The 23,256-nt window shown below is 39.5% G+C and overlaps 4 protein-coding genes across 6 annotated transcripts; 2 read left to right on the forward strand and 2 right to left on the reverse strand.

Moving 5' to 3' along the window:
- Window positions 1-148: 148 nt before the first annotated feature.
- On the forward strand, window positions 149-7,317 carry LOC117465628 (UDP-N-acetylglucosamine transporter TMEM241 homolog). Of its 2 annotated transcripts, none has more exons than XM_034108558.2 (15): window positions 149-367; window positions 995-1,041; window positions 1,380-1,457; window positions 1,564-1,645; window positions 1,782-1,859; window positions 2,175-2,200; window positions 2,284-2,335; window positions 5,693-5,741; window positions 5,890-5,935; window positions 6,113-6,148; window positions 6,228-6,262; window positions 6,339-6,408; window positions 6,789-6,882; window positions 7,037-7,101; window positions 7,183-7,317. In XM_034108558.2, the coding sequence occupies exons 1-15, from the start codon at window positions 296-298 to the stop codon at window positions 7,244-7,246; spliced, it is 894 nt and encodes a 297-aa protein (XP_033964449.1). In that variant the 5' UTR covers window positions 149-295; the 3' UTR covers window positions 7,247-7,317. The 2 variants fall into 2 exon arrangements, with proteins under 2 accessions (XP_033964449.1, XP_033964450.1); XM_034108559.2 differs by having other exon boundaries at window positions 1,809-1,859.
- On the reverse strand, window positions 7,182-12,928 carry rbbp8 (retinoblastoma binding protein 8). The gene is given in 19 exon segments (XM_034108563.2): window positions 7,182-7,873; window positions 8,050-8,191; window positions 8,273-8,360; window positions 8,445-8,490; window positions 8,579-8,719; window positions 8,850-8,970; window positions 9,153-9,241; window positions 9,372-9,531; window positions 9,599-9,893; window positions 10,085-10,152; window positions 10,290-10,363; window positions 10,847-10,942; window positions 11,046-11,227; window positions 11,458-11,530; window positions 11,737-11,828; window positions 11,911-12,006; window positions 12,158-12,200; window positions 12,357-12,482; window positions 12,813-12,928. Coding segments are annotated over 18 exon segments (2,001 nt in total). The 5' UTR covers window positions 12,451-12,482; window positions 12,813-12,928; the 3' UTR covers window positions 7,182-7,772.
- A 564-nt stretch (window positions 12,929-13,492) lies between these two features.
- Window positions 13,493-18,209, reverse strand: fam168b (family with sequence similarity 168 member B). Of its 2 annotated transcripts, none has more exons than XM_034108561.2 (7): window positions 18,070-18,209; window positions 16,439-16,522; window positions 16,239-16,322; window positions 15,931-16,073; window positions 15,629-15,824; window positions 15,084-15,208; window positions 13,493-14,967 (listed from the first exon to the last, which is right to left on the reverse strand). In XM_034108561.2, exons 2-6 carry the CDS (start codon window positions 16,506-16,508, stop codon window positions 15,096-15,098), a joined length of 606 nt encoding a protein of 201 aa, XP_033964452.1. In that variant the 5' UTR covers window positions 16,509-16,522; window positions 18,070-18,209; the 3' UTR covers window positions 13,493-14,967; window positions 15,084-15,095. The 2 variants fall into 2 exon arrangements, with proteins under 2 accessions (XP_033964452.1, XP_033964451.1); XM_034108560.2 differs by having other exon boundaries at window positions 16,424-16,522.
- A 543-nt stretch (window positions 18,210-18,752) lies between these two features.
- Window positions 18,753-21,664, forward strand: fbxo45 (F-box protein 45). Its single transcript, XM_034108582.1, has 3 exons — window positions 18,753-19,244; window positions 20,173-20,529; window positions 20,646-21,664. Exons 1-3 carry the CDS (start codon window positions 18,918-18,920, stop codon window positions 20,829-20,831), a joined length of 870 nt encoding a protein of 289 aa, XP_033964473.1. The 5' UTR covers window positions 18,753-18,917; the 3' UTR covers window positions 20,832-21,664.
- The last annotated feature ends 1,592 nt before the right edge of the window (window positions 21,665-23,256 follow it).

Raw genomic sequence — 23,256 nt, forward strand, 5'->3', positions numbered from 1 at the left:
TGGTGTTTTTGTTTTCATACAAAATCATAAACAAAATGCCCTGCAGAAAATGATAAATGACTCCAGCATTAGATTAAGATGCGTGACGTTCATTTTACCAGTGAATGGTCACCTCAAATATAGACGATCTTTGTCTCAAAACGTCTTGACGTGTCAACAGCATGGTCAACAGGGGCAGTGAGGGAAGTTTGCAGTCTTGACATTTTTAGTTTGAAAAGGGCTACCTGTTTTAAATGTAGTATTATTATTTTTTGTTGAGAATCATGTGCCTGCTGCAGTGTGTGTGCAGGTCAACATGCAGTGGAGGAAACACATTACTGGGCTCGCTTTTAGTATCGTTTTCGTTGTATCATATTTCACGAACAAGGTGAGTGTAAGACGATGGCGTTAACTCCAAGTACCTTATTTCGGCTCATAGTTCAAATACAAAAATCGATATGACTTTTAACCATTATTTACAGGTACAATAGATACTTTTATTTCGTATTATGCAAGTGAAGCAATTGACAACAAGGCAATTAGTGTGCATAACGTTACTACCCAATGTAGATAACGTGAGTTAATCCTATGAAAATTGCAATGTAACCCTTATCATGTAAGACCCTTCTCGAAAGTGCTGTCACTAATCATGCATGAACGTCACCGATTAAACGTCACTAACTCACATTAACTAACAACATAACAAATCCTCAACTCTTATTTTGGTAGAAAACATTTGTAGGAAATGAAGTTGTAAACATGACACCTTTTGGATGTAGAACATACCGAATCGAAGTGTGAATGCAACCATTGATAATATATTTACATTTAAGTTATACCATATATAATGTAGTATTATTGTGGAAACACTACATTTCGATGGAGGTTTGGGGACAGTGTTGGAGCATCTCCTAGTTTCAGGATGATAACCTTTATATATACAGTCTATGATGATAACACATTGATTTCTGTTAGAATAAGCCAATGACCTGAACTATATCACTCTTTTTTTCAGTTCGTCCTGTCAGTGTTAAAATTCACATATCCGACCTTATTTCAAGGGTGAGTAGTAGCTGAAGGTAAATACTTTCATGTGGAACCTCTTTGTGTTTTATCCTTTCATGGTCATTACAGGATCTGCAGGCACCTAATGACATTTAAAAAATACTGTATATTCAACACTTGGAATAGACTAAAATGTCAAATGTTGGCCTTTAAATTTAATCCAATTTTAGTCAGTTTAGAGTCAGACAAATAGATATACAGATCACAAATCTTAAGAATGTGTAATTACAAAAAAGCTTGATCTGCATCTCTTTTAAAATTGCTAGTTTGTATTCTATAAATACAAATGTCACACCCTGAAAACCTTATAAACTTATACAAATGCACGTTTTCAGATGGCAGACATTTGTTGGGGCTCTCCTGCTTCTACTCTCTGGGAAGTTTGGATGGGTGGAAATGAGCCGCATTACCAGGTATTTTGAATGAATATTGTATGCCATGCATTGCCATATGATTTGTTTTCCGCGGCTGCCAATAACCACATGTATTAGCTTAACATGTTGTTATGTTGTGTTACAGATCAGCGGCTCTTTCCTGTCTTCCAGGCTCCCTCCTGTTTGTGGGAAACATTTATGCTGGTTCCAGGGCTTTATCACGCATTGTACGTCATATACAACCTTAGATAAAGTATATTTTTAACTACCGTCATTCTAAATATCCTAGTTAATATTTGCTTTACCATATACAGTACAGTTGAGATGCAGTATATCTGAAATCCTTGTCTTCTCTATACCCAGGACATTCCTTTTTTCTTCACTCTTCAGAATTCCTCCCATGTCGTCAGTTACATAATCCTGAAGGTTGTCCATAGAGAGGTGAGTGGCGTATGTGAATATATATCATTATGTGCTGTGGATTCCCTCCCTTCGTACCCCCCCCCCATCCTATTGATTGGAGGAAAATGGAGCACAAAGGAGGCAGTGAATACTTGAATACTTAATATAAAAACAAAAACGCTTTCTAAATGTCCAAATATCAAACCCAGCAGCAGCAGCAGCAGCAGCAGCAGCAGCAGCTGTTTTACGATCCTGGCCGCACACTATATTGCAAAAGCTAGAATGATTCAATATGCTTTGTTGCAACAGGGACAAAATTGAAAAAGCGATTAAAGACCTCTTTTCTATCAACAGAAGACACAATGGCTGAAATTTGTCAGGTTTGTGCAAAAATAACTAACATTAAACTCATAAATCCAAAATTACCTTTTACATTTCTAAATATGCTTCTTTCTTTTTGTAGCATATGTTTCATGCTGCTGTCAGCCATCAACCTCCCGATGTACGACCCTCAGGTAATAAATCCTAATGATCATATTATACAGTGGGGCAAAAAAGTATTTAGTCAGCCACCAATTGTGCAAGTTCTCCCACTTAAAAAGATGAGAGGCCTGTAATTTCCATCCTAAGTACACTTCAACTATGAGAGACAGAATGGGGGGAAAGAATCCAGGAAATCACATTGTAGGATTTTTAATGAATTAATTGGTAAATTCCTCGGTAAAATAAGTATTTGGTCACCTACAAACAAACAAGATTTCTAGCTCTCACAGACCTGTAACTTCTTCTTTAAGAGCCTCCTCTGTCCTCCACTCCTTAACTGTATTAATGGCACCTGTTTGAACTCGTTCAGTATAAAAGACAACTGTCCACAACCTCAAACAGTCACACTCCAAACTCCACTATGGCCAAGACCAAAGAGCTGTAAAGGACACCAGAAACAAAATTGTAGACCTGCACCAGGCAGGGAAGACTGAATCTGCAATAGGTAAGCAGCTTGGTGTGAAGAAATCAACCGTGGGAGCAATTATTAGAAAATAGAAGACATACAAGACCACTGATAATCTCCCTCGATCTGGGGCTCCACGCAAGATCTCACCCCGTGGGGTCAAAATGATCACAAGAACGGTGAGCAAAAATCCCAGAACCACACGGGGGGACCTAGTCAATGACCTGCAGAGAGCTGGGACCAAAGTAACAAAGGCTACCATCAGTAACACACTACGCCGCCAGGGACTCAAATCCTGCAGTGCCAGACGTGTCCCCCTGCTTAAGCCAGTACATGTCCAGGCCCGTCTGAAGTTTGCTATCTATCAATCAATCAATCAATCAATGTTTATTTATATTGTGTCCTTGGGCAAGACACTTCACCTGAACTTCCTCCTGTGGGTATTGTCCACAGTACATGACCATTGCATGTATGATATGTGTAATGTGTATTTGTAAAGCGCTTTGAGCATCTGGAAAAGCGCTATAATAAATGTAAGGAATTATTATTATTATATAGCCCAATATCACAAATGTTACATTTGTCTCAGTGGACTTCACAGTGTGTACAGAATATCAGTATGACAATACGACACCCTCTGTCCTTAGACCCTCACATCGTACAAGGAAAAACTTCCGGAGAAAACCCACAGTTTAAAGGGAAAAATGGGAGAAACCTCAGAGAGAGCAACAGAGGAGGGATTCCTCTCCCAGGACGGACAGACGTGCAATAGATGCCGTGTGTAAATTGAAAAGATAATACATTTGCAACATAGGTAGTCCAAATGTTTGGAAATGCATGTGTGTATAATAGGAAGATGAATCCACGAGGATATCCATCCAGGACTTATGATCCAGGTTCACAGCCACGACTCAAGATCCAGGGCTCGCGATCCAGGACACAGGACCGCAGGATCATCCATGACTCCGGATCCCGGCGTATATAGACACCAAAAAGAAATACATTTGGGGAAGCTGGGTTAATCGGAACATGAGAGTACACAGGTATAGACAGAGAGATGCTAGAGAGCATTTAGATGATCCAGAAGAGGATTGAGAGAATGTCATATGGTCAGATGAAACCAAAATAGAACTTTTTGGTAAAAACTCAACTAGACGTGTTTGGAGGAGAAAGAATGCTGAGTTGCATCCAAAGAACACCATACCTACTGTGAAACATGGGGGTGGAAACATCATGCTTTGGGGCTGTTTTTCTGCAAAGGGACCAGGACGACTGATCCGTGTAAAGGAAAGAATGAATGGGGCCATGTATCGTGAGATTTGAGTGACAACCTCCTTCCATCAGCAAGGGCATTGAAGATGAAACGTGGCTGGGTCCTTCAGCATGACAATGATCCCAAACACACCGCCCGGGCAACGAAGGAGTGGCTTCGTAAGAAGCATTTCAAGGTCCTGGAGTGGCCTAGCCAGTCTCCAGATCTCAACCCCATAGAAAATCTTTGGAGGGAGTTGAAAGTCTGTGTTGCCCAGCGACAGCCCCAAAACATCACTGCTCTAGAGGAGATCTGCATGGAGGAATGGGCCAAAATACCAGCAACAGTGGGCCCTTCTCACTTCTCTTATTTTTCATTTCCTCGCTCCTCGGTCTCGGTCTCACCAGAAGTTGATTTGTCTGCGCCATCTTGAGTAGCGTCCCAATGGCCTTATTTTTGCTGGAGGAGCGAGGAGCGATAATGGAGGAGCTATAACCGAGGAACCACCAGACCATCCTCCGATTAAATCCTCAGACACTCGCCCCGCCCCCTTACTGTGTATCGCTCACTGATTGGACGATGCAGTGCATGCACTGATCTGATGCTTCTTGACATGAGAGCAGTTTCCCAGCAGAGTGAAGAAAATACATGAACCTCACGGGAGTCACTCCTCAGTTTATACTGTGTTTTGTTTCAATTAATGTATCATTTAGATACAAATATGTGATATCTGAACAACAAAGTGGTCAAAAATCATTTTATTCATTTGTTGGAAACATTTTCATGATCGCTTTTTTCGTTTTACATTTTCATTTATTGTCATTTCCTTTCAGTCAATCATTAAGTGCTATTAACATGTTAATGTGCTACATATCCAAACAAACAAAGTGTGCAATCCAATGAATGTTAATCTAACTGGGTTTTGATAGATAATATATCTCTTTTTCTTCTCTCAATTATTTTATTTCTATTGTGCACTCTAATCAATATCAATCCAACTATTGTTCGTTTATACATTTTAAGAATGGCGTTTATCTTTTTTGAGAATTAGTTCTTATTTTATTTTTATTTATTTGGCTCTACAACAGATGATAAACATAAAAATGTTTGTCAGTAAATGTGTACTAACAGAGGGGTGTGTGTGGAAATAACGGGGACAGAGCTGGCTGCTGTCAGACGATCAGCTGTGCAGCGTCATCACTCTCCATGCTTCCCTGGTGGGAGGGACTAGTCGCAGGGAAACGACGCAAGTGAGGGACGCAAGGAATCCATTTAACCGAAGTGAGAAGGGCCCAGTGTGTGAAAACCTTGTGAAGACTTACAGAAAACGTTTGACCTCTGTCATTGCCAACAAAGGGTATATAACAAAGTATTGAGATGAACTTTTGTTATTGACCAAATACTTATTTTCCACCATCATTTGCAAATAAATTCTTTAAAAATCCTACAATGTGATTTTCTGGATTATTTTCCCCCCATTCTGTCTCCCATAGTTGAAGTGTACCTAGGATGAACATTACAGGCCTCTCATCTTTTTAAGTGGGAGAACTTGCACAATTGGTGGCTGACTAAATACTTTTTTGCCCCACTATAATATTGTCTGTTTTTAATTAAGAATACAAGGGTCCTTTGCTATAAGAAATGACTTATGTTTACTTGCTAACTTTCCAGTTTGACATCAGTGGTTACCTGTGGGCTGTTGGTCATCTGCTCTGTGTGGGTAAGTCTAATATACAGAGATGCTTTACTGATAAGTGTAAGAGCTCAAGAAAAGAGCAGCAGCCCGAGGTTTGAGCCTTGAGGGACACCACCAATAATTGAAAACTTTAAAAATCAGTAGAGTGTAATAAAATAATGTAATCTTTCAGGTGGATACAGAGTGTTTCAAGTTCACTACAAATCCAGTCATTTGAGGTAAGCGGAAGCACAACAATATGCAACAGCAAAGATATACATTTGAAATTGTGTTTCTTTTTTTAACTCCAATGCAGTTCTCATCCTGAAGTTGTTAAACCACTCTTCTGACTGACATAAATTATCACTAACTTTAAAAAGTCACTGACTAATCTTTTTGTGATGTTTTCATTACAGTGACCTCGAACAACAGTGCATTAACTACTTGTTTAGGTAAGAATACATATTTTGTTTGGGTACTAAGTCCGTTTAATTTCAAATGTAAACTCAACCTTTCCCCTTTTTAAAACAGTGTACTGCTTCTGGCCATCGCCGCTCACCCATCAGGTATGTATGACCCCGAGCAAGATAGAAGTTGCCTAGCAGTCAAACATTATTAGTGTAATACTTATTCACTCTATAGGTGACCTCATGGGTGCCATGGAGTTTCCCTCACTTCAGTCCTACACATTTCACTGTGGCTGCTGTGCAAGGTGAGAACTTTCTGTCCATCAACACTTTTTCTTTGTCGAGCAGCAAGTATACATCATACACATACAGTGTCGAAACAGAACATGCTTTCAGTGCCAGTTGTCCTTTGACACAGAGCCCGGACGGTCAATGTAACCTTGTGGGATATCAAGTGCACAACAAGTTAACTATTTATAACATGTGATGCCTACAGAGCCATTATTATAAGTAGATCTATGTTGGAAAGTCAAGGTAATCTTTTGCAGAAAAAAGTGTACAACGTTATTTTTAGACTTGATAAGTTTCATTTCATTTTTCTAGAAGGCATTTTTTTTATTTGTAGTTTAAGGAACACTTTTATTTTATTGATGTTTTCAGAATAATGAATCATTTTATTTCACAGTGCACTGCTGGGCTTTTTGTTGTTGCTGGCCACAGTGAAACTAAAGAGTGGGTTGACCCTTAAGCACTTTGAGGTCTGGATATTTCTGTCTAAGGTGATTATAAAATACATTTGACTTAGTTTTATGTTTATTTCACAGTTAAATTAGAAGCATGTGAACTTCACAGAAGCAGCATCATAATGAACACAATCAGAACACTGTGAATCACATTTTTTGAATTGCTTAAGAAGAAACTCTTTCCCTCCAGATCACCGCCATGTCCCTGTCCCCTTTTGTTTTCAACATGGACATTAACACTCCATCTCTTATTTGGTAAGCACGTCTCCTGCCTACTTTAAATACTGAAATGTGTTGGGTTATAATCATTCCTCTAATTAGTTGTTTTGTTCACAGTGTGGTCACCAGTCATGTTGGAGAGGCCCTGCTGGTGTATTCCCAGAGAGACTCTAAGTTGTGATAAATAAGAACATTCCAGCTATGCCCAAAGACATTGTTTTCTATCAAAATAAAACTTATTTTTGTAACCTCTCTATGCACTGACAATCTGCTCACCAAATCAAATATCTTTATATATATTGTGCCTTCTCCGTGCTCTTACTTTGCAAAAACATTCCTATTAACACAAATTGGAACGGCAGCGTTTGATGAATCAAACTGGATTACTTGGAATAACTTTGAACATTTGACCTCACTCCAGATATAGTCATTTTTATTTATCCAAACGTACAAAAAACATACTCATTCACTATCTTAACCTCTGAAACACATAAGCCACTCAAACAGTCTAGACATATAGAAAACACTTACGACAAAGAATTTAAATAGAAAAAGAAAAGATGACAAGGTGTTAACTTTCTTAATAAGATCACTGTATAAAACAGATCCATTGCACCCTTAGCTCAATTTGTATACAGTAATGAGCCTTTTCTGAAAATTGAACAATTTAAAGAGTTATTTTAGGGAGGCAAACATACTTTTGTTGTTTAGCTTTCTTCCTGGTTTTGCTTTAGGGGGGAGAATAAAGCATTGTAGGGTTGTCTTCTCCGAGTACGAGCTTGGGGATTCTTGTCTTCCTTTATATAACCTATGAGGAAATGATTTGTCTTAGATAGGTATCTTTATGCATAATCATGGACCAATGAAGACATTGTGAAAAATGACAACATATGACCCCTGCAGGGAAAGTGTTACATGTCCTGCTATCCTTAACACTTTCTGTTGATTGGAGGGTTGGACTAAAAAGGTAAAGAGTGAAATTACCTCGATCAATGCAGGTTTGAGTTGATGGGAATCCGACTTCCCAGAAGTTTTCAGGAGTACAAGGAGGAATGTACAGAAACCTGTGCCTCGAGCATGCTGATAACTTTTTTTCCTTTTCATCCTCTGGGAGATGGGCGTAATACTGTTGGACATAAACATCTTTAACAAAGGAGCAGAGAGAAAACATGTCATTGTTACTCAGCTTGGTGATCAAAACACTTACAACGTCACATTCCTTGCAGGTAGTGCCCTTCAGTTTTCTTCTCTCGTCTTTCTTGCGGACCACAGCCATGTGTGCAAACGCTGGACCTCTTAAAAATATAAAATAAAGATTGTTGGAAATAAAAAATGAATTCTCCTACATTGATGACTAAGTCAAGCACAGAGTTTCTTACCGTGCTTTGCGCCTGCTTATTTGGCTCATAGTGTTTTCATGAGGATCTTGGAGAGTAAAACAAGGACATGAACACAAGTCACATTTAGGATCGGATAATCAATATTGAACCGTTTTTAAAATATGAAATCCTACCATCATCCTCTTCTCCTTCTCCTTCTTCATCATCCTCATCACCACCACAGGGCTGGCTCCGGCCTAAGTGAGAGTTGTACTCCCCGCAAGCTGTGGTGTCAAACATCATGTCCAAACTGTCATTTGCCTTCTCTCCTAGTGCTGGAAAAAGAGACAGACATGTTATCTAATTTTAATTACAGCCCATTTGATTATTAAATCCTGTAGATAAGCTGTCAATCAAAACATTGGTCGGTAAGCAATGATTATAAAAGCTACGGTTTGTATTCACCAGACACACTGTCTCTTCTGTCCTGGGCATTTTCTCCCCGACCCAGGAGAAGGCTGTGACTGACCCAAGTGCGGTCAGTATCAACCAAATCTGCAGGACACTCTTCCTCCTCTTCCCTTGGCTAAAATATAAGATGCAGATAAGCGTAAGAGACACCATTTAACCAATGTATCCATCTGAATGTTACAATGATTTCCTATTGAACGTGTTCCCTCTTTCAATGTTTATAAGAGGACGAAAAGTCATGACATACAGTGTACAGATCACAGAATATTGTCGCAAACAGAAAGTGGTCACAGGTACCTCGTCTCCTCTCCACTCACTGTCATACATGGACCGGGAGAGAGCAGGGTCCATGCTCCACATGGGCTCCACTTTAATCTTCCTTTCCCCTGTGAGAGCAGAAACAGATAGAGAGCACACATTTAATACAAGTGATTATAAAGAAATACCTGAAATTATACAAAAAGAAAATGATGAATTGCAAACTGAACACTCTGCCAGAAACAGGACAGAACTCACCATCTTTTCCTTCAGGTCGGTTGTGTGAGGCCTTCAGATCCTGCTGAGGTGTTCCATTCCTTCTAACACTGTTCTTGTTTGCTTTAACCTCTGGCTTCTTGAAAACAGGACTCAAACAGGAAACACTTGGCTTTTGGTTGAAAGTCCCATTTTGTCCTGACTGAAAAGAAAATCACATGACATTTAAAAACCACATGGAGGAAATGTTTAACCCTACTTTTCCCAACACACACAAACAAGCCTTTTGGACATCTCTCTAACCTTGCTGTCGCGCAGCCCCTGCTTAAAGCTTTGATTGCTCAAAGGCGGGAAGTTAGTTTGCCTCCATTTTGTTTGTCGGCCCCTTCCTGGTTTCCTTGTTGGTCTTTCTCTTGCAGAACACTTTCCTCCTTTTTCCGTTTTGCTTTGTTAACGGAGCCTTCCTCTGAAAACCTTTTGACACATGGGAGAAGCGACGGAGAACTTTCTGACGTGGAGTCTGGACTGTGGAGCAGCGTGGAAGAAGGGGCGGAACGGTAAGGTCTTAAGGCAGGGAAACAAATATGTTTGTGTTATAATAATGTGTTATAAGATAATTGACAGGTTGGCAGCATTCATTGCCATTTGCTGCAGTGTCTTTTTTTACAAGCCAAAGTTGCAAAAGTCAGAACTAACAAGTTATGATTTTGATGTGATAGTTGGCCAATTTGCTGTAATATCTGTTGTCCTCTTACTTTAAATGAACGGCATACGTCCGGGGACATTTTGAGCTGCTTTGCTGGCCTTCAGTCGTCTTGTTTTTCTGAGAAAAGGGAAAGAAATGGGATGTTATTAATAAGCTGTATTGGTTTTGAATCAAATAGAATGATTCCCTTACAAAGGGCATATTCTGGGAAGTCTCTTTGACACAGACTATTCACCAGTATGAAGCCTACCTACCATGCGAGGCTTGTGAATGAGTTCAAGGCCGCAGGTTTCTGCTATAGCGTCTTCCAGATTTACATTCACATCATCTGAAAAAAAGACAGAGACCCAACAACACCTTTACAAATCTTAGAATAGATCTTCAACTATGGAACCTAAATTGTTATTTTTAAACTTAAAATTAAAGAAATGCTACCAGACAAGAACATAAAAAGCAAAAGTATTATCATGTATCAGTATATACCATCTCTGCAAATATATGATGCCTCATTTCAAACGGATAACTATGCAAGAGGTGGTTTGTATTATACTTTCTCTGTGTAAAGAGGACCGAATTGAGACTTTGCAATCAAATGAACACGCCTCTCTCTGTGCAGCCCGTCGGGTGAATTGCGCTGATGTGATGGGTGTGTTTGCGTAGACAATGTTGCCACGTGCTAATCTACGACTTCAAGTAACAGATATTTTCTAATGGGAGGAAATAAATAGGGTTTCAATTCTTGTTCTCTTCGAAAACCAAATGTAGTCCTTCTGTATGATATTTTTTATTTTTAAATTGGATAGAGCCATACTTGATATTTCTGTTGTGTCCAGTTCACATGTGTTGGGTACAAGAACTTGTGCTCTTCCAGGATTCGTCACAGCATCAACATGCTCCTTATCCAGTGCTTTAAAAAAGAAAACACATTAGAAGATGTGGGGCCTTCGGACAGGAGATTTAGATTAAAGGGGCATTAGAAATGTTGGAAGTAACTTCAAAGGGAGACTGACCGCTGAAGAGAGAGTTGTTAGCCTTTGGTAGAGGCATCTCTGCATAGCGGACATGCTTAATTCTGTCGATATTCTTTCGTTTCTTCAGCTTGTTTGCTACAGGCAGCGAGCTTGCCATAATAGGTGAGTCTGGGATGACGCCTTCTTCTTGTTCTGGGGAGTTAACTTGCTCCGGCGCTGAGCTGTTAAGAAAACAGCTGCAATGTTTAACTGGGAACTGAAACTTTATTGTAAATGCTTTATCTGCTTCAAAACTCAGTCCACCTGACTCAATCAAAGCAGAAGTGGAACCAGTATGATCAAATTACCTACAGTATGTATAGTTATCTTGGGTAGCTGATAAAAGAACATTTCATTTATTTTAACACTGACTTATGTCAAAGAGAACATGTTGACATAATAATGAGCTTACCAAGAAATCTTTAATTTTTGCAGTTCAGCATGTTGTTTTCTGTTTTCATCCTCGAGGCTGTTTCTTTCATTCTCTGGTGAAAAGCAGAACACCAAGGTGTTACACAGATGCTACCTCACTATTACAAATAGTATGCTCTTTGCCAGGCAAGTAGCAATATGCTGTGGTACACTGGTACAATCGAAATACATTCCAGTCCTCCTGAAGACACAGATCCCTACTTTAAAACAGTAGGTTTTTCTATCTGACTGGAATAATAGGAATCATTATTTAACTCACTCAGTTTGGCGATGAGTCGTAAATTCTGATCCTGGTTATTTTTCATGTCCTCCTTTAAGATGGCACAACGACCACACCCTCCTTCACGGAGCCTGTAAATCGTTTTTTTTTTAAGTTGCTGGTCTTTGTTTCAAACAGTTTTGAATAAAGGTTACCTGTTGTGGGGGGAGTTACCTTTCCTCCAGGAGGATGATGGCATCCTGGAGGGTTTTGTTTTGCTCCTTTAGCTGCTGGGTGCGACTGTGAAACACCTCAAGTCTCTGAGCATCTCTGAAGAAAAACAAAAGCAATGACAGTTAGCTTCTGAAGACAGGACTACATTTAAAGCGACCAGTCTCACATGATGGTTTGAAGCCAGGTTCAAAACTACTGATGTTATTGTCATCATTATCATTATTAGTTAATTAGTAGTTATACTCACAAATAGCGCTCCTTTTTCAACTTGGTCACTTTTGCCTCAAGTTCTAAAAACAGCAACAAATGCAATGTTGAAGAGTGTGACACAAGAAAAAATACACTTTGAAAGATGTAACTTTAGTATCTGTCTTTAAAGTTACCTACAGGGATGATAGAGGCAACACTTTATGTCTACATACAGAACATAATGGCTGAATAGTTACCTTGTAATGCATTCTGTTGGCACTCTCTGAGCTGCCTCCATAAGTCTTCAAAGGGGTCAGCTGATGTCCCGCTGCTCTGTCCTGAGCTGCTCATCCTCCATTCACTGCTAAAACACACCCTACTACCTGAAAAGAAATATCTTTATCTAGTGTTCTATATTCATTTATGTTTCAATGTGCAAACATGTTGGTCTCTGTGTTACTAAGTAACTTTACTATTATACTCGATAGCATCTTGTTTCCTTGAGTGACAATACATGGAGAGCATTACAAATAGTTGGTTACAAAGCATAGGTGGTGGTAACGTTAACTTAAAGTTAGCTAAAAGGTTAGCTTAAATCCACATGTATACTTGTCACTCGCTATTAATATATTTTACAACAGAAAACCCATTACTAGCCTTGAAGTTAAACATACAACACGAAACACTGCCATATTTAAATGAACAAAACTTACATACATGAGTCCAATGAACACGTATCTGTTTATAGGGGACTTTGAGGCTAACTCGTTACATTTACGTTATTTTGTGCAGTACTCCCATGTTAGTAACTTCAACACAAATCCGCGCGCGCCGCATTGCATGCTGGGAAGTCTTCTTATTCTTTCTTTTTCTTCTTCTACTGATCTGGAATATTTGGCGCCCCCTGCCGTTCAAATCGGTTTAATCCACCTACTAATACTACTATCGATAGCTCAAACCAGCGCTGGCTCAAACAATTGGAGCACTTTTATGTGTTTTTGATATGTAGGAACCCCGTAATAAACATATATATATTTTTTATTTTTTGTTGTATATGTAAGTGAATGTTAACAGTATGTGTATCTTATTCTGTAATAGCTGTTTTAATGTACAGTAGGGCATTGAGGGCCTTTGTCTGTTGTTGTCGAGAAGAAATACTCCACCCTCATTCTAATTGGCTACCCCAGCTGTATAAGCAACATTTGCTGTGTTCTGTTAACAGCTTATCATATGTCACCTGTAGCCTACAGTTTGAAGAAAAGGATTGTGTTATTACTACCGTGTAAACATTTCTTTTTATTCACAACCTTTTTTGGGTAACTCTTATACAGTATATCTGCCAGCAAGGTACTTTCTAGGACCAAGAAGTGAATGACACAAAAGGAAACAAAGATTATTCTTATATTTGTTTTATTTTTGGTCTTTCTTTATAATACAAAACAAGAACCAAAATCACAAAAATAACATTTACAAAACAGATTATTTAACCGAGGTGACCGAGGCAACATATAAAAGCATGTCTGAAACAGTGATATTGGTGGTTAGCCTGAAACCTTGAGGTAAAACAGCGAGCAATGTAAAAGGTCAGATATCTTTACCGTTTTGAATTAGTGCCTTCAGTAGTGCTAATCACGAATGAAGTTTAACAAGATAATTTTTTTTTCTTACATGTCCACAGTTAGCAGTAATTTTATGTAGTGCTTTAGACCTACCTAAGAACAAATTGAGTATTGTGAGATGTAGGTCGAATATTCTAGGCGCGTTGCAATATATGGCACCATTTTTAATGGTTTCTATTTTAATCCACACACGTACACACACACACACACACACACACACACACACACAACACACACACACACACACACACACACACACACCACTATTCCTACTCATCCATTCTCTTAAACTCTTAGATGGGTGCAAATTATTTCTAACAACTTCCTCTACTTGTTCCTCACAAAAAGAGTGTTTCTGGCTAAAATAAGTGAATAATTGTAAAAGTATCACCCCAAAAAAAAGGAAGAAAAGCTGCTTGACACTTTTGGAAAGTTGATACTCCTGGATATAGCAGGAAAAATAAAATACTCAGAATGGTGAGTTTTTGACTGATGGCCATTGCGACACTTAAAAAGTCCTATCTTTTCCTAAAATACAAAAATGGTAAGACAAAATGCTTGAACTGCATGACAGAGAAATAATAAAAACCTAGCCGTACTTACCAAAACACATAGCAGTGAAAATAGTACAGTTTGGTCTGCACTTCTTTGTGCAGGTATGTTTTTACATGAATACACGTTTCTTGTCTTTCATTCTTTCACATGTAATAAATGGTCACTGGTGATTCAGCATTGCAGATTATTACTTTTTTTTTAGTTCCTTTGGATGTGCCTTTTGTTGATTTTGCATCTGTCACAGCAGGTAGATTGCGCTAGCATTACTTCATATATCTATGTATACACATGCATTCAACATCATATATATCCCCCAAATTGAAAGAAACACAAAAACTATTCCAAACTCCCTTTTTACCACTTAAGATTTTTTTAAGCTAAAAAACCCTGCATGACAGTCCACAAAAAAGTTTGCATGGAGGCATTGCTGTTGGATGTGAGATATGCAGCAGGTTGAAGAGGTGCTGGCGCTGGGGTTTGACATGGAATGCAGCCTTATTCCATTGAGAGGGGTCATGGGGATGGGCCTATTCTGCACCCCCGACTATCCAAATGGGCCTCTTTCTATGTATTTGGGTTTAGATTCACATTATGCTGGAAGAAGAGTAACTGGTTGCAGACACTGGCAGAGCAGGTCTAAACCAATTGCAAAAAACACTGGCGTAGAGTGTGAATGCATATCTACTGTCCTAACCTGCGAAGAAAACAAAATGCAGAAATACTTTATATGTGTGTTTTCAGGAAAGGATTCAGAGAGCAGAATGTAAAGCCAGAAAGGTAACATGTTAAATATTAATGGCATGTACTCACGCTTCTCTCTCTTCACCATTGTGGGGGCACATAGCTGTAGCTAGGTGTGCCCGGGGGCCGATATGTGGGCATCGTGACTTGGTGAGGGTTAACAGACGCTGGTGATTGAGTCGTCAACAAGGTTCCTGAGAAGCAAAGTGACCACAGAATGAAAACGGGTCTTATACAATCATAAAATGTACCATGAAGAATGGGACCAAATGTACCGAAGGTGTAAATATTGGTGTAAAACTTGGCATTTATGTTTTAACCACAAGGAGGTATAACTTCAAATGTAGCATCTTTACAACATATTGTTACTGCTAAATTATACGTTTGAAACGGAATAGAGTTTTTATTTTAATTTTAAAACAATCCTTTCCGGTGTACGAGCTAAAAACGGTTTATTTTATGCAAATCAGCTGTAGTTTTTTTTTTTTTTTTTTTTTTAAAACGTTATGATCTAAATGTTGACATAATGCTGATCAAGTGTAAAAGTCAGTTTGCTGGTCCAGTCAAGTGTTTGGAAAATGTTTACACCAACCAACCCTTTAATCGATGCTCACCAGCTGACATGGCCATGGTGGTGCCGGCTACCATCCCCATGGCGACACTGTTGTGGCGTTGAGGATGCATTTGGGGGGTATACATGGCTGCATGCATCCCATTCGGCTGGACCACTGTAGTGTGATGGATAACATGAGGCGGGGCAGCATACAGGGGCTGTGTGTAATAAGCGCCTTGTTGTTGTGAAGGTATTAGCTGGAAGACAAAAAACATGTTACATTCAAACATTTAAACCAGACAGAAAATACATTGAAGCAGCAATATCACCATAACCGAGAGCTAAATGTAAAGTCACACTGACCTGTGCATAGGGGTTCTGTTGGGGGTAGGTGCTCCTGACCGGGTACATAGCAGCTTGGTATGGGTTGGGTGAGGAGGAGTAAGGTGGGACAGTCCCATTGTTGGGAGAGCAGGACATTTTGAAAGGAGTGCCTGGAGCATAGCCTAGGTGGGAGGAAGACATTTAAGTTACTGATGATAATTCAATTTAGTGTCACTTACAGTAAGTGGGTGTGACCTACATACAACACGATCAAATCCTTGCTCTAGCACTGACTTGTCAAATCTCCATTAGCTTATGTCATACACGCAGTAATAAGATGTTCTTACCGCTGGGGAAGGCTGGGTTTCCTCCTGCATAGATATTGGGATTGTATGGAGGAGCTGCTGTTGCATAGCCAACAGGGAATCCAGCTACCATAACCAAAGAGAGATCAGAAAGTCAATCATTGAAAATGTTCTTGATTCCTGGATATTTTTGTGAAGTGAAGAGGTTTGTTTAAAAAATTACACACAGCAAATGAAATTACCTGGGTATGCCATACCCTTAGTATTGGTAAATGGGACCCCTGCTGCTGCAGGGTTGTAAACCGGATTCATAATGGGCACAGATGCTGCAATAAAAGAAGCATAGAACATGATTTTCAGAGATAGACAAAAATAAAAGGAAAGATCATCTGGGTAAATATAGCACATATTCATGAGTCAAGTAAAGCTGCTCAAAAAGCATCACAGTTTAATCTGTAGGTTAAGCAGATCAAGCAAAGGCATGCTGAAATGTTGACATTCCCCTGATGCTGCTGGTGCCAAGTGGCTCGTCCATATGCCAACACTTAGCACAGACGAGTCATGACATTTTAGGGACTGCAATGGTTAAATAAATGATAATGTGTGTATGTATGGATATGATATTATCTGGTGAAGAGAACAGTGAGGACTGCTGGTGGTGCATTGATAATGTGATATGACCTTCACAGGTCATAGTGACACAACATATGTCTTTATCTATTATGTCTCAAAGCATTTCCAGCACATAAAAAGCTTGGCATTATTGTTTTCTTCCACTTAACTGTCACTGTTATTTATCTGTAATGTTGTACAACGGCCTAAAAAGAACATCTTAAATATACCTCCTATAATACACATGTTGTTACATGTAGTAAAACACAATCCCATACATTTATTCATTAAAATGTCAAATTTGCGTAGCCGAAGTTGTAAAACGTCCATTACCAGAGGAAGCCCTGACTTCACATGATGCTCATTAGTTAAAAAAAGAAAAGCACTCAGTGTTGCCCTCTAGTGGTGATCCCAATAACATTACATCACTTTGCAAGTCTGCTGATCCAAGGACAATTCCATCAGTGAAGAACGCACTACGTTAATACTTCATTTAATTTAATATGAAGGTAAAACTAAAACCATGACACAACCATTTACACAGAGAACAATATTTGCAAAGTCAATGAGAGGTTATTACAAACTCGAATCTATTTTAAAGTCAGAGGTTTTTTTATGGAAACCGCAAGGATAAATATAACCTCATAGTGTACAACAATCTCAATTATCCTATCTCCAAATTGAAAAGACATGCAAAACTCTGACCAGGAAAATGTCAGCTATAAAGATCGTGGTGTTCTTTCCTACCACCAAAACCAATGAGCGAGTGTGACGCAATACTAAATTGATATGTATTTTTCTTATTTTTTACAAAATGCTGATTGGTTATAAGAACGATGTTCCTTCCAGTAGGCATTGCTAATAAAGATGTGTTTGTGTTTTTTCATGTGATGTTAGATGCATTGCCTGCAAAAATAAAGATGGCAACCTTTAAGTAGAAGAATTTCGAAAGGTGAACGTAGCGGGGCTTTGTTATCATTAGCTAGCTCGGCTCACACGCCTTATTAGCGGCACGACGCGCCGTTAGCTACGCATATTAACCATTGCAGGTTGGTCATGGTATATAGCCTGACCTGGTAATCACCTGTCTGACCGCAGAAAAACATCGGACTGTCCCCGGACAGCAGCCAGATGGGGCAGCTTGTCAACAGGCCGCATAGCACAGGAGGCAGGCAGCCCGATAGCTGTGCTCTGCAGTAATTCCTGCCCCAACACTACAGAAAACACATTCTTATCCAGCTAAAAAACAACAACAACTTACAGTTAACTGCTCTGAACGTATGGTGGTTTCTTCCTTCGGTCTTCTGGTGTAAAATGTGAAATTTTACGCTAGCTGGTGTTTTGCTCCCAGATGCTTTACTGAACTCTTTTGAGCATACTCGTCACTTCCGTGTAGTGTCACGTGGTATGTGAAAATCTCTTGAATATAAAACACATTTGCTTTATCAGTTCAATTGTGTTCTTATTGCAATGTGTATTTGTTTTCGTCTCTATGCAATAATGTGTTTTTTCCCCAAATGTTCCTCAATGCAAGCGCAATCTCTAACAGGGTTAATTATCAAAAATAAAATGACGTAACCGGCCACAGATACAATTTGCAAAGCAATGCGGTTCATATTTAGTATGGTACCTTTACGCAGTTTTTGTGTTCGACACAGTCGCAATACGTTGTTCTTGCAATAATATAATGTACAATAAACATAACTGCAACATTGTTGCAATTCTCCGCGAGCTTATTATTGTGTCTACTCAATGGTCCTTGAAGACACATACAATATATTTTATTTTATGAAATTATTCACTTTATCTGATATCTCCTAAATACCTGATCTAACGATATCCTAAACACTTTAGGTAAACAGCACTCATATCACTTAAATGTCATGTTTCTTTAACAGCATTAGAATTATTTATTTTTGCTCTTCAAGGACCTTGACGCATCGTTTCCATTCAGCCATTGAACTGGGAGAGCACGGTTGTAGTTTCATTGCGACCTGAGTGCGATTTTATAGGTAAAATGGTGCTATTTAAGTTATATTAGGAACCATTTTACGTTGTCAGGTGAAACTATTCGGTCGACTGGTTTAGTAGTTAAAGAGCAGGGGCACAATGTCTGGAGCGGCCGGTGGAGGAGGAGGCTCCTCCTGTCAGGGCGCAGCAGCGGCAGCCAGTTGCAGCTCCGCCGGCACTCCCTACGCTGCTGCAGCCGGAGGAGGTGCAGGGGTGGCCGGGAGATTACCAGCTCGGGTTCTGGAGCATGTCTTCTCGTATTTGGAGCTCTCCGACTTAATGCGTTGCACTTTGGTGTGCTGGCATTGGAACAATATCCTGGCGGATGAAAACAGCGAGGTGTGGCGCAGCCTCTGCAACCGGTCTTTAAGCGATGAATCTATGCGATCTGACATCCTGTGCAACCTGCCGACCTACAGGGGGAAAGTAGGTTCTATGCCGTTGTTCTCTTGGGCTGGGAAAACCTTGATTGATGATCAAATATGCCTATGTGATGTTACCTTTGTTTTGCAAACACCTTCACGTAGCGTTGCTGATACAGTGGTTCACTTACAATTAAAGTGTATGTTTGCTGAAAACCGAAAACCAACGTGCATATTTCTATTTAAGGTCCGATGTAGGGATTTAAATGTCTTATCCCTTTGTGTTTTGTTGTCATTCGCTCTCATTAGGTCATGGACACCTTTTTTATTTCAGGGCCCAATAGTGAGGTCACTGTTATTGTTTACTATTATATTGCGTAAGTCTATGTACTCTATGGAAGACCAAACATATAGTGAAACCCTATTTTAGAGTATGTTAGAATAACATGTTGATATTAAATGATTCAATATGTCAATAGAAACCGATTTGATTTTGTGACCAATGAAGCTGCTGTAAATCACTTCCTACACTTGATAATGAAAAATCCAAAACAAATATTAGATTGAGGCTTTAATCTGAAGATATTGATCAATTTATCTCAAATAGTGATTTAAAAAAAATGTATTTTACCTGTATTTAACGAGGATAGGTCTCATTGAGATTAAAAATCTCTTTTTCAAGAGAGTCCTGGCCCAAGAATGGTGTGGGCAATGTGATAGTTGCCATAATCATACTTGTATGTATCAAATTCATTTTACAGAAGCTTTGAGCTCCAAAACACTAATGCAACACATTATGTACTAAAGCTAAAGTACTTTGTTGATGCAAGCATCTAGGTACAGGATATTTTTGGACTTTCCTTTTTAACTGTAGCACATTCTAAAATATGATGTTATGAAGTATGCTTGTGTGTTTATATTTTAATATGTTTGCACCACTGTAATGCCATTAACATCAGACTCTCTCCTACCTTAATGTCTGTCCACTACAGCTCAAGGCCTACCAGTATGCTCTGAGCTCCCACGACTGCTCCCGCAATGTTTACGTGAAGAAGAACGGCTTCACCCTGCACCGCAACCCTATCGCCCAGAGCACGGATGGTGCACGAGGTAAAATTGGCTTTACGGAAGGGCGGCACGCCTGGGAGATCTGGTGGGAAGGCCCTCTTGGCACCGTGGCAGTGATCGGCCTGGCCACCAAGCGGGCGTCCATGCAGTGCCAGGGCTACCTGGCCCTGCTGGGCAGCGATGACCAGAGCTGGGGCTGGAACCTGGTGGACAACAACCTGCTTCACAACGGGGAGGTCAACGGAAACTTCCCCCAGTGTAACAATGCACCAAAATATCAGGTAGGACTTTTTATTTGTGTACCCTCTTCAGATTGTAGGTCTATGAATAGAGTGGAATCATTTGTGTATTCATTATTTGCCCTTTTTGTAACCCTGTAATGTGTATTTGTCCGCAGATTGGAGAGAGAATACGAGTGATTCTAGACATGGATGACAAGACGCTAGCCTTCGAGAGGGGTTTTGAGTTTCTTGGAATAGCGTTTCGTGGACTGCCCAAAGCCTGCCTGTTCCCCGCTGTCTCTGCAGTGTACGGCAACACTGAGGTCACCATGGTGTACCTGGGAAAACCTCTAGACGGCTAGCAGCAAACATACCGGTGCCACCATAAAACTCACAGTCCACTGGCAGGTGCAGGACTTTCTCTGGCAACTGACTCTGTTTGTTGCATTGTTTAAAAGGTTTTGGAGTCCAGGGGGTCGTGTTCCTTCCAAGCTGAATACTATTCACACACACAGAGACAACTGTTGACATTTCTACTACTGCTCAACATAAGGAGGCAGTTTTTCGACTGGACAAACTATAAGAAAAATGAATGTGTCTGAAACATGTTTCTGTATCAACGTGGAAGTGTTCACTTTTACAGTTTAGCTGCTGGACTGTTTTACTTACAGGATAGGGGGAACATTATTTAATTGTGTGCGATCATGGCTAACAGTGCTGAACTTTTCCTTGAGATTTTATGTCTGCTTAAATAAGGCCAAAACTATTCTAAAATGTGGCAAATACTTTAAGACATCTTGTTAACAAGTGAAACAGTAGTTGTTATGAATTGCCATCTGCGGTATGAGTTTATAGAACCAGCTCATCGTGGATTAACACTTCACCTATACTTGATGAGTGGAATATAGTAGTTATATGCCAAATCAATGTGACCTGATGTTATACTTTGAAAACTAAGAGGACATGCGGACCAACTGTCATGCATGTGCATGGAGTATAACATCTGACATTTTAATATACCCATTCAGTAACGGTGTAAACTATACCTGTATCATGTTAATGTGAGTCCTTTTTAATATGCTACCGTAGTATTACACACTATTTATTTCTTGGTTTTATCTATGGTACTATAGTTACTGTGTATGGTAATAAGGCCTGAGAATAAAGTCTACATTGGTGCCACTCTTAGAATTAAGATGACTGGATGTCTGATTATGCACGACTGTCCATTTACACTACATGTTTCCATCCAATGTTATATTCATTTTAACAAAACTCAATTATATATGCTAGCACCCAGTTTTAGACGCTGCATAAAGTTAATGTCAGAGTAAATGTGTACTTATTTTTCATTTAGCATTGCGTATTCCACTTCTAAATCTGATCACTTCTAAAACTTTCCAATCTTCACGTGTGCATGGATTAAAGCAAAGGAATAATTAGCATAAATATGTCTTTGTCTCACCATGTAGTCAGAGGTGAATATTGCAACATCTGCGTGTCTAATCTTACCTTAATTATTATCTTTACTCACTTACAAGTCTAGCAGCAGAAGTTAAGTGGCAATGTGCAAATACTACGGCCATTTTGCATTTCATGAGATTCAAAAGAAAAGAAGCATTAAAACATAGTAATTTTACTTTTCCAGGCACCATATCATTACTGCGTGCATATACGTTGTCCGACCTGTGCAAACACGCTGCAACAGCCCAACACATTACATAAGGAGAAACGTTCTGCACCTCCAAAGCAAAGAAAATAAAGAAACAAATGTCCCAAAACTAATGCAAATAAAGAAACATCCTCACCAACTTGTAGCATGTAGCATTTAGAAAACATTGCCTACTTGATGAAACATGCTCAGGGTTTACTTAAAGCGCTTTGCATTTCTAGCTGCTTTGTGCTGCTTTCGCACATTTGCACGGGTCGTCCACAAAATAAAACGGGGCATAATTACAGGAAAAGGCTCCCATTATTATAACAATATAGCAGCCCAACACCCTCAGCGACACTAACAACCTAGTCATATTTCCCTGACAATGTATGGCATGAAAAAACTTACATTTGTCATTTTTGCCAACACTGAGGTTTTGACACTTTAACCTTAGTTGACTTAATGTCTCACACTGCCAGAAAAGTCCTCTAGTACTAAGAGCAAAAACAAGCAGTTTTTCTTTTCTTTTTTTAAATCGAAAGAACATCACCATGACTCATAATTGTGGATTAACAGACAGAAATAAAGCCCCTCCACCTACAGGAGATCAGCCCTCGCCAACAGGAAATAAAAGGAGACAACATCACAGCACTGGACAAAGTGTTCTGCTGTGATCTCTCGGTTACCACTTTAATAAATGATTGATTGAATACAGTATGTGCTGCCAATGCTAAGAGCTTGGCTGCCTCGGTATGTCTGCCGATTTGTCACTTTCAAAGACACTGCGTATCTGCTATTACAGAGCATTACCTCTAATATCCTGACATTCTGCGTTGTGACCCTGAACGTCTCTCTGCCGGACTGTCTGTCTGTCAATGTCAGCCTCTCCATCCTTGATCGTTTTCACTGCCTGTCTGTCAATCAGTCATCTTTCGTGTTGGGCTGATGATCTCATGTCTCGATTTCTCAAATTAATGTCAATGTGGAGGTTAGCACAAAAATAATTCAATAGCTCTTTTGTTGCTAACTGTACAGACTACATGCAACAGCTCTAAATACCAGATTATCATACGTACTCGCTTTTTATCTATCATTTCCTATATTAAGAAGAAATGCAAAGCCATTTAAAAATA

This window comes from Pseudochaenichthys georgianus, chromosome 20 (genome assembly GCF_902827115.2).
Source record: "Pseudochaenichthys georgianus chromosome 20, fPseGeo1.2, whole genome shotgun sequence".
Classification (NCBI taxonomy): domain Eukaryota; kingdom Metazoa; phylum Chordata; class Actinopteri; order Perciformes; family Channichthyidae; genus Pseudochaenichthys; species Pseudochaenichthys georgianus.

Excerpts from the sequence above, each read along its gene's own strand:
- LOC117465628 (XM_034108558.2), top strand. The coding sequence starts at position 296 with ATGCAGTGGAGGAAACACATTACTGGGCTCGCTTTTAGTATCGTTTTC. Across the intron at positions 368-994 it reads TATCATATTTCACGAACAAG|TTCGTCCTGTCAGTGTTAAA; the intron begins GTGAGTGTAAGA and ends TCTTTTTTTCAG. Across the intron at positions 2,336-5,692 it reads TCCCGATGTACGACCCTCAG|TTTGACATCAGTGGTTACCT; the intron begins GTAATAAATCCT and ends CTAACTTTCCAG.
- fam168b (XM_034108560.2), bottom strand. The coding sequence starts at position 16,508 with ATGAATCCGGTTTACAACCCTGCAGCAGCAGGGGTCCCATTTACCAAT. Across the intron at positions 15,825-15,930 it reads AACAGAACCCCTATGCACAG|CTAATACCTTCACAACAACA; the intron begins GTCAGTGTGACT and ends TTTGTCTTCCAG. Across the intron at positions 15,209-15,628 it reads CACCATGGCCATGTCAGCTG|GAACCTTGTTGACGACTCAA; the intron begins GTGAGCATCGAT and ends TTTGCTTCTCAG.
- fbxo45 (XM_034108582.1), top strand. The coding sequence starts at position 18,918 with ATGTCTGGAGCGGCCGGTGGAGGAGGAGGCTCCTCCTGTCAGGGCGCA. Across the intron at positions 19,245-20,172 it reads TGCCGACCTACAGGGGGAAA|CTCAAGGCCTACCAGTATGC; the intron begins GTAGGTTCTATG and ends TGTCCACTACAG. Across the intron at positions 20,530-20,645 it reads ACAATGCACCAAAATATCAG|ATTGGAGAGAGAATACGAGT; the intron begins GTAGGACTTTTT and ends ATTTGTCCGCAG.